Raw genomic sequence first — 10,570 nt, 5'->3', positions numbered from 1 at the left:
AGCGATTGAAATCAAGAAGCACCCCAGAAATTTTAATAGGGAAGATGGTTTTTACTTGAGGACCAGTGGTCCAGAAGTTAAAGCCAAGGGATCTATCTTCGGATGTGTGCGCAGATGTTGTGAGTGTTGCGTGTCGGACTATTGACAATAATTAACATTTATGTGTAGTGGGTGGTTTGAAAATGTGATGTCTACCTCAAACTTCAAATGCACTTTTCGTGGGGTAGTCACACAAATCTCTGTTTTGACATTTTGCTGGGACGTCAGTTAGCCGCGACCACGACCAGTGAAACCTGTGTCGAAACGTCGGTAAATAAAGGTAACAAAATAAATTCGCGATAGACCCGTTTGTAAAATTCAATCAAAGCGCGAAAGTTTTAAATGTGATAACCCTCAGTGATAACCATGATGCCTTTGTTACCAAATATAAAAAAAAAACCTTAGTCCCCCTTCGCTCCACCTCACCGCACAGCTGATCAAATGTCAAGATGGAGTTTTGTTACGCATTTATCAGATAAGAAAATGTACAATATGAAAACTAGTAATATTATTTTTATATCCTACGTGGGTTAAAATGGATAGCACAGCTCCATTTCAACCTTGGGCTAAAGATGGTGTGAAAAATGTTAAATCCGAAAGAGAACAAGTGGATGACGCGAAACTTCATCAAGAAAATGTCAATCATCCAAAACATACGCAAACTGCGTCTTACGATAAAGATAGTATTTCCGCTTCAAACGAAGATCCGGGACCATCGATTGCCACGGATCCTACTGCCGGGCCCTCCAGGAGCAAAGAGCCCAGAATGGACTCTGAAAAAATTGCTTCCATGCAACAATTTATCGAGAACACCCTCAGGTGATCTAACTTTACCATAACATCATTAATTTCTGTCAGATATATTCATAAATAAATTGTGGTGTTAGTAATTTACGATTAAAACCACAGCAATTTAAAGAATTTACCATAGTACTGTCTGACACACAGTAAAATTAAATAGTAAATACTTGTTTATCAATATATATCAATATATTTGTGATATAATTGGTATCTTTATTAAATTATATATAGTAGTATCATATTCAATTATTGAGTTATTGGTAATTTTTTTAAATTTGCTCTTGGAGCTGAATGGATAATATAATAAATAAAATAAAATAAATAAAAATAGCCTTTATTTCTACTATTACTACCTTACAATAGCTTAACTTACAATTTAATTATGTAGTTACTTTATACTTAAACAATTCTTAATTAATTACATTATATGATTGTTCTTTAACAATTACATATTAGTAATAGTAGTCGCCTCTGTGGCGTAGGCCACAGCCAGGATAATATAATATTCATATTTAACATCAAAATATCATTGTGTATACATGGTTACTAGTTGTTTTCAATAATTGTGTTTAAAACTACGTTAATGCAGGCATTCCTACTCTTGTATTGCCACTTCCTTTACATGTTCTATTTCTTGTGATTCCCTTGTAAAAGAAGAATGCTGTGTGTTGCTGTAGAATTTGGAACTTGCAAAGTGAGCATGGGCATTTTCACTTAAGTGTACCATTTACTTTTTTTCCAAAATCCATCAACTTTTGGGTTATTTCTACTCAGAATCATGAGGACTAATGATTTAAGAAGAAAAAAAAATTGTCCCCAAAAATATTACAGTTTTGTAACGCAGTTTCACATACATTTTGTAGGGACTGTTACAAAACTGACATCCAAAATTTGTATAAAATAACTGGGGACACTTTTTTTCTTTGTCTCATTCAATAGATTTTAGATTCTGAGTCTAAAAACGTATGTAACAAACTAAGATCGGTTCTGGCAAAATTTGTAGTTAAAATTTAAAATACCTTACAAGATACTCAGAATGTTATATATGGCGCTAGCGCAATCCATTATTGATTATGGGTTAAGTAGTTACGGTAGAACGTTTAAAACCTACATAAATAAAATATACAGACTACAGCTAAGTTTATTAAAGACGATCGTCCCAAACAATGTAAGAGGAAAAATAGGCAGCCATGAAGAAGTATTAAAATATTGTAAAATTATTAGTATACACAAGAAAATTGATATAGCAATAATCAATGATGAGATTATAAACCTAGGAAGTCTAAATAAAAACTGTAGACCTCAGCATTTAAGAAAGTTATCCTACTTGCCTCGATTTGTTCTACCAATGTGTGTTAATACATATGGAAAAGACGATGGGAATATTTGCTACCACATATCCTCAACAAATTACCTAAGTAACTTTTAATAATATTAGTAACAACCCACATAAATGTTAACAAATATTAAAAGCCATATATCTTAGTTAAGTAAATTGTATGTTCGTCACACTTAAAGGAATGTCTCATGTCACGAAGGCGGGGTACATTCGGAATCTAGACTTTAACACCCTACAATAACAAACATGTTTGCCGACTTCGTGAAATGAAACACATACTCCATAACTTAAAAAATATATATAAGATAGTTTTAAGAGTAAATAAGAGCGATTACAGCGGCAGTTACGCCTTAGGGGGCTTTGTTCGCTGTCATAGTTTGTAGAATGTATATACTTTGTGTTAATAAATAAATGAAAAAAAAAAAAACCAAAAGTTGGCTTTTCGAAAAAAAGTAAATGGTACAACTTTCATACCTGTTCTGACAACACTACCGTTTTGGATTCTCTGCCTTACTGTGTTCATATTTTCTTAAATACACATATGTTAGATATGTATTATGTTATAATTCTTGGACTTGTTGTGTACTAGTTATCAAAATATCAGTTTGTATAATATGACATTCTCTCTCTACCTATGACCTTAAAATTTTTACTACGACTGTTCTATCCTTTTGATATCAGTGTGCATGATGTGCACAGATGTGTATTATTTATAATCAGTTTGATTACTTGAGATGCCTTGAAGATTTTGTAATTCTACGATAATATGAAGGAATGAAAAAATTGCATACTATTTTTTTTTATTATCTCTGGTGTATTCCCATGCTTCACTTTCACAACCTTATTATTACAAAATTTCTGCAATATATATTGTTTTACTGTGCTTGATTAACCTTGTGCCTACGTTTGTCCTACTCAAAGGACATAAACCGCCGTTATATATGTGGTATATAGTTCAAATTAAAAATACGAGTAGGCAGGTGGTAAAGCAGATAACTTTAATTACCTACTTTATATGTTTTTGACATTAGAGCAATAACAAATTAAATATTTGTTTTGCAGCCATGAAGGAAGACAGCGAGTTGGCCAGCTGTTAGAGGAAGTGGAATCTCTGAGTGGTGCAGAGAGGCTCCTCTTGTACTTGCGGCTGCCCACCGGCATACCGCCACATGATCCACTCAAGCAGCCAATAAACCCGCTGGGCTCCAGGTAATTGTGCTGTTTCATTTATTTGTATATAGTGTGATTTCTGATGCATTTTTTAATGTTCTTTAATAAATTCATATTATTGTCTTCGGTTACCGCGATAGTTACTCATGAAATAAAACTATGAAAACGGATTATATCGCGTATATTGAATTGTCACCCGTTGACCACGAACGCTGTAAAGAGTTCGAAACGTCGGGATGTATTATAAATTCAATATACGCGATATAATCCGTTTTCATAGTTTTATTTCATGAAATTCATATTAGTCAATGCCAAACGAATAATGTAGTATCATCAGCCTAACACCACCTTGAACTGGGGTGGTTTTAAGAAAACATGGGCTTTATATAGGCAAAGCTAAAGAAGACCCCCAACCCCAACAAACAGGGCTGAAGATCTTGGGAGGGTAGCTCATGTCCAGTCCTGGCAGTCCTTATGTAGATTGTTGATGAAGATCTGCATCTTGCTTCCATCTGATATGATGATAAAATAGACGAACAAGCATAAGCATTTGTTTACAACTTATTTTTAAAACAACATTTTCCATTGTGCACTCATTGTCCCTACATTATAGTGCCATTAAATAATTTAATTTGTTTTTTAATGAATGATTTGACAGGGCTGAACTCCAGCAAACTGTAACATGGATACAAACACATCTGGAAGTTGATCCTGACGTCTCATTGCCCAAGCAGGATGTGTATGATGAATACATGTAAGTGTTGACCACAACCACTAACACAACACTGCTTTTAAAGGGGCTGCTTTTATTAATAGTACAGTCGCCATCAGATATATCGGAGCGGCCAAGGTGCGAAAATATCTGAACACGCACTCTTAACGCCTTGACAATAAAGGCATGTTCAGATATTTGTGACCTCTATATATTATGTATATCACCGTCTAGTACCCACAATCCTCAATACAAGTTTTCTTAAGCTTACTGTGGGATAAGGTCTGATCGTGTAAGATTGTCTTATACTATTTATTTATTACTTCTGACAAGTTACGGTTTCGAACAGTTAGTTTCACTAGACATATGTTAGCCGGGATATAGACCGTGATAACCTTTTGTATTGTTTTTGAGCCACCCGCTATCTTCAGTTTACCCCTGAACAAGATGCATGTAACTGCGTCGAAATATCAGGAGCTCAAAAACAAGACAAAAGGTAATCACACTAATCACGGTCTATAACCCGGTCAACATATGTCTTCTGACAAACTGTCTCACATAACTGAGACAGTTTGTTAGAAGGTAGGTCTGAAATTAACTTAGTACAGTCAAGAGTAAAAATGTTACAAATATTGATTTATTAATATAGGTATACTACCTTAATATTATCACAATCAATTGCAAGTATATTTGTTATGTCATTATGAAACGGGACCTTGTTGGCGTTTAGGTTTCGCGTCCTAGCATTTGTGTTACAGCCAGGGGTCGTAACCGGTATTTACAATTTTCTGAATATCTTTCTTAAATACTTTAAATTTTTCTATTTTCATTTTAAAATGGGTGTTTATCTCAATTTATTAAATTAATGATTCAAAAAACAAAAAAGTCACGGTTTACGATTAACCGAAATCATTAACCGGTTAAGACGATAGTCGCTGATGTGTCCTTGAGCGTCTCAGCGTCTTTGTACCCGCACCCCGCTCACTGCGATCGTACGTGAATTTACCACAACGAGGTTCAAAGAATAAGCTACAGCCCAGAGGCGCGCGGTTGGAGCTATAATCCTATTTGTGTATCTTTTGCAGATATTTCGTCGTTTGAGTATGAGTAGATCATGCGTTTAGTGAAGGTCGTAATTTATAATAAAAATATATTCCCTTATGCATTATACTTTACAAGCCTCAATTAGTTAATTTGTGTTTTATCTGTCTCTTACAAATAAATACCTAAGTCAATTCGACAGATTTATAGCTAGCTTGGTATGTACTAAATTGAGGCGAACAGTGTGTTTATTTTATAGTCATTTTTTTATCCGCAATAAATTAATATAAATAATGCCATTAATAGTTAACTTATAAAATTAAGTACCTACTACCTAGTCTACATACATATAAAATTTAGATATTTTCTATAACAAGTTTTGTACCTTCAAACGCCTGACCTTGAAGTGTATTAATAGGCTTTAACAGGCTTTAATTAGAAAATTAACTTTAATTGCACTTTTGTCTGTTTTTCAATTTATCCATTTTTGTTTAATTTTTTCCATTCTTGTTTTAGTTTTGTTAAAATGAAAGAGTATTTTTGTAACATTGTTTTGGATTTCTATTTCTAGTTTAATTTAGTATTTATATAATTCACATGGTTTTCATACTATTTTTTAGGAAACTGTAGGTCTATAAGTCTATTACCCTATATTTTAACAACGTATTAATATAAGAGACGTTTATTTCTAAATAAAGAAAAAAAAAAAAAATATTGGGAATTGTTACCTAATACCTATTAGTGTTAAACTAGTATTATTTTTCGAAGTTCGAAGTTTTCTCAAATATTACGTGGGTATATCATCATTATATTACAAGCGCGCCACAACCAAATCAGCGCTCTGCAGTTTTTTTTATGTCCACAATAACTCCGATATAGTGGTTAACGGCTATGTATGATGAACCCCCGTGGACGTCAACTGCCGCTCCGTTGGTGGGTTGAGTAATGGCAGCCAGCAAAACACGCAAAATTAAAATTGTAATCGCCTCCCACTTGATACTTTGTCAGATGATAGTTTAGATGCTAATGTGAATAAAAAAAAAATGTCAGCCCGTTGTATCTCGGTGGATCGTCAGCTGGTCACATGAACATGTAAAAAAAATCTTTTCAGTCATCGCATCCCATTTCATTATACTTTGTCAGATGGTAGTTTAGAATTTAGATGATATTGTTAATAAAACAAATCGTCGTCCGGTTGTATCGCGGTGGAAAGACCGTCAGCTGTTAAAACATTATTGTTAGTTTAATAATAATATTAATTGATTTAGCCGTTAAGTAGAAATAACTAAAGTTAGCCGCCAAATGGCCCGTTGTATTATTTTTATTACGGTGAAACTATAAATTTCAAGAAAAAAATTAAATGTTATAATTGTTGAACAATAAACAGATTCGTTTTTTTTTTCATAATCTTTTTGTTCACCCATTTACAAGAAATACGCTCTAGACCGTAACAGTAAGTAAGTATATAGTTTCTGAATTAAAGAGGTATTATTTACCATTATAATAATAATAACTTACCACCTCCACGAAATGCAAGGTCTATTCGTATCTGAACAAGAAGACATTTGTAAAATACGAACTAACTATTGCGTTATAGCATATAGGTACTCGTATTATCGTTGCGGTGGTATGTAAGTAGTAAGTTTGATTTTTTCCTTTCGCCTTAATTTATAGTTTCGCCAAAAAAATACGACAGGCCGTTTTGGTCTTTTTACTAAACGGCTTAATCAATTGTAAGGGTCATTATTTATAAATAGTTTATATTTGGATTATGCCTACTTTCATTTATGATTAGCTTATAAAAAATATCAATTAGAAAACTTTTATTTTTATATTTCAAATGAAGCTTTCTCAAACATAAGTGGAAATATTGTCATTATTTTCGTAATAATAGGCTGCGAAACACCGTGTTAAGGGCGCTAAAGCGCGTCAGAAACAAATCAACTTTCTGCAGTTAGTCTTTGGCCACAATAACTCCAATTTTATTGCACTTGGGCTCAGCACAAGCATACAGAGGACAAGGAGGGCACGGAGTGACGAGCGACACAGCCTCCTCGTCTCAAAACTAGCACACGACTGCCGGCCACGCTTTTTTCGAGCTACATAAGCACGAAATGTTAAATAATATTCGATTTCTTTAAAAAAATATATTTTTTAACATTATGAAACGTTGCATTTGTAGTGCCTGTTAAAACATTTATATTAGTTTAAAAATAACTTTAATCGAATAAACAGTTTAGGAGATATAAGCAAAGTTAGTCGCAAAACGGCCTGTCGTAATGTTCCTTTTATGGAGAAACTATAAGTCACAGGGAAACGTTAGGAATGTTGTACATAAAATGTAGATTAATATATGTTTTTTTCATAATTTTTTGTTGAACCGTTAAGCAGATATATACTCTAGAAAGTAAGAGTTTACGGCCAACAATAGCGACTAGCGCCTTAATTGTATGAAGGAAATACCGGTATCCGAGCCCACAGGATCATTAATAATAACGTAAGCGCCAACGACAACAAGGACTTTCATAGACAAAGTCACATTTAATTCACTAGCTTAGATACATCAGACTAGACTAAGTTAAAACAGGCAGTTCTGAATTTGATTAGGTTAAAGTCAGACCAAGATGACACAGTGTGGCAATGTCATCTTTAATGTCAAATTTTTCTAGACCAACAAAAAGTTTTTAGTAAAACAAAATATTAAATCTATATAAATTGTCTTTTAGAAACACCAATGAATTGCCAATAAACATGTTATTTTATTTAATTTTTACAGAGCGCATTGCATGAGTAGCAACATGAAGCCACTTTCTACAGCTGATTTTGGTAAAGTGATGAAGCAAGTGTACCCCAGCGTGCGCCCCAGACGACTAGGAACGCGCGGAAATTCAAGGTAGATAATGAAAAAAAGAAAGATTTAGAAAACAATTTTATTGCTGACTGTACGTCCTGTCTTTTGCACGCCTATCATCCCCTCCTAAGTTTTTTCTAATGAGCTGAAACACCGTTTGTTCGTTGAGGAGTTAATCTGACCATATTCCGACTATCATCCAAATCAGCTCCACGCTTTCTTATTATTGGCATTGCCATTGAAATTGCGGAAAAATAACAAATTTCTGCTAGTCCAACATCGGAAAGTGGTTTTATTTTACAAATGTTCGAATAAATGACTGTTAGCACAATCGGATTAAGTCTCACCTCGAAATCCTTCCAAAGATATGAAATTTGGTATGTATGTTAATTAAAGGTCTCTTTTTCATGTCCACACTATTTGACATTTGGGGACCTCGAGGAATCGCAGCCATTTTGGAAAATGTGTACCATCCTGGAGAAATTTGCGTTTTACTCTAAATATACGTTCTCTATGAAAATATGGTGTAAGGCAACATTAAAGCTTATTAAATTCTACACAAAAAAGTCCTAGATAACTTTGCGGAAAAAATACATCTTGTTATAGAAAATAATAGTTGAATCCAGATTTAGCGCTTATACCCTTTCAGGGGATATTCTCTTAATATGAAACTGGGAGGAATATGAATCAGGGACCGGCCCGCTATCCCTTATCGGGGTTTTATAAGGGTATTGCATAAGGCTTAACTCACCATACCCTTTGCCAGACGAAACCCTTTGTTTTGCTTTTAAAAACCCTTATATAAAGCTACCACACTTGAGTAATCGGTAGCCCAAATACCCTTACAAAACCCTTATCATCCGCTCACCAACACCTTGCATATTGCTTATAAGGGTTAGCCTTATAAAGGGCTTCCCTTTTAGCATATAAGCGTGCTAATTTAAGTCGTCTACCTTGTTCATAAAGCACACATTACTTCGAATCCGAGCGATCGTTGGCGGCGACGGCGGCGTTCTTTGACTAGGCACGTATTTTCTTTTCTTTTCATACACTACCGTAGATATATACTAATCCTGTCTCTTTCACGCAAAGGGAAACCTTTATAAAAGCGCTTAAAGATAAGGGTAACCCTTATTAAGAGCTAGCCTTATTTTTGGTTAGCTTCTCGGTAAGGGTTAGTCAAAGGTAAGGGTATGAATGGGCTTGCAGTTCAAAAGGGAAAGTCTTTCAATGTGTAAGCCGTGTTTAAGTGTCGCCCATTGAAAGGGTTTTATGGCGGAAAGGGTTGTCCGGTCCCTGATATGAATTCCACTTTTGTCTATACATTGGTACACGTTCTACTCCAAAATCAACATTTTACTCGACTGCGACTTAAACAGAAAGTAGGGTTATGGGTTTAAATACTGAAAATCAGTACAACCTGTAGCTCAGGATACAGGACGGATTTTTTTAAATGACATATCGGTAGATTCCTCTTGCCCTTCACAACCTGTTTACACCTGTTTTATTAAAGGAGTATTAATACAGCCGCCTTGAGAGGACGCCGAATAATAAATCATATTTTTACTTCTAGCGCCTAAACTATTGAGTGGATTTCAATAAAATAGACATCAGTAGATCCATAATTGGTACACGAGTGCTATGCAATAGGGTATTTGACAACATTAAAAATATATAACGAATTGCTGTCATCCTGAAAGATAATAAACTAATAAAGTATATTTCACTATATTTGAATGTAAATTATGTTTAGTTTTTGGAATATAAACGAAAGAAAATTTAATATTTTTTGAAATTTCATCAGGGACGTGAACGCTCTGTGATTGGTCAACGCTCGGATGACGTCACACGCGCGTAAACATTTTTGATTGCCTTGAGTATTTTAACTGTTTTATTTGTATTTAGTTAATTTTAGTTATTGTTCCACAGTTTTCTGATATATTCCGATTTATCCGTATATCTATTAGCACAATATTCATAAGAATCTCAAAATGGAGCCGAAATATGTGAAAGCTGATAGCGGCAACCTACCAGACATAAGACGCATCAATGGTTGCACTTTTCTTTAATGATAATCCGGATTACTATGCTGCGGAACTTAGAAATGTAAAAGCAGCTATGTGAGTATACGTAGAAATTGTTTATTTACGAACATTTCGATTTCGATGATACGAATACGACGACGATATATATACAGAATACGATGACGAGAATCACTGCACTTTAGTTTAAAAGAAAAAGTATGCTACTAACTACCTACTAATGCTGAAAGAGCTATGTTATGAGGTTATGTAGTAATACACTAAATACCTAGATCTTGTTTCGTTAAATACAACAAAATCCGCTGCTTTAACTACCATATTTATTTACAGTTAAATATTACTTACATCGAAGTGGTCTTCACACATAAAAACATTTGTATGCGCTAAAATGCTCTTTGGGTCTCTTCGCGCTAGTTTTAACCACATTTTTCTTTTTTTGGAATTCGTTGGAACGGAAACAAACAATTTATCTGGATTTTTTATAGTCGTACTTGAACATTGCGGCACTATACACCATTTATATACCATTTTACAGTGAAATAATCAATTCAATGCACATAAACCATAAGATTTAC

The 10,570-nt window shown here is 34.1% G+C and overlaps 1 protein-coding gene across 1 annotated transcript in view; it reads left to right on the top strand.

The window, feature by feature from the left end:
- Window positions 1-449: 449 nt before the first annotated feature.
- LOC134754814 (uncharacterized) overlaps window positions 450-10,570 on the top strand; it is a 44,644-nt gene continuing 34,523 nt past the window's right edge. The window contains exons 1-4 of the mRNA XM_063691201.1: window positions 450-858; window positions 3,242-3,388; window positions 4,008-4,103; window positions 7,879-7,995. Of these exons, the coding sequence (XP_063547271.1) occupies window positions 575-858; window positions 3,242-3,388; window positions 4,008-4,103; window positions 7,879-7,995 (644 nt within the window). The 5' untranslated portion in view covers window positions 450-574. The remainder of the gene's footprint in view (window positions 859-3,241; window positions 3,389-4,007; window positions 4,104-7,878; window positions 7,996-10,570) is intronic.

The sequence above is a fragment of the Cydia strobilella genome, chromosome Z (genome assembly GCF_947568885.1).
Source record: "Cydia strobilella chromosome Z, ilCydStro3.1, whole genome shotgun sequence".
NCBI lineage: Eukaryota > Metazoa > Arthropoda > Insecta > Lepidoptera > Tortricidae > Cydia > Cydia strobilella.
This window is presented reverse-complemented; position numbering and strand designations above follow the sequence as displayed.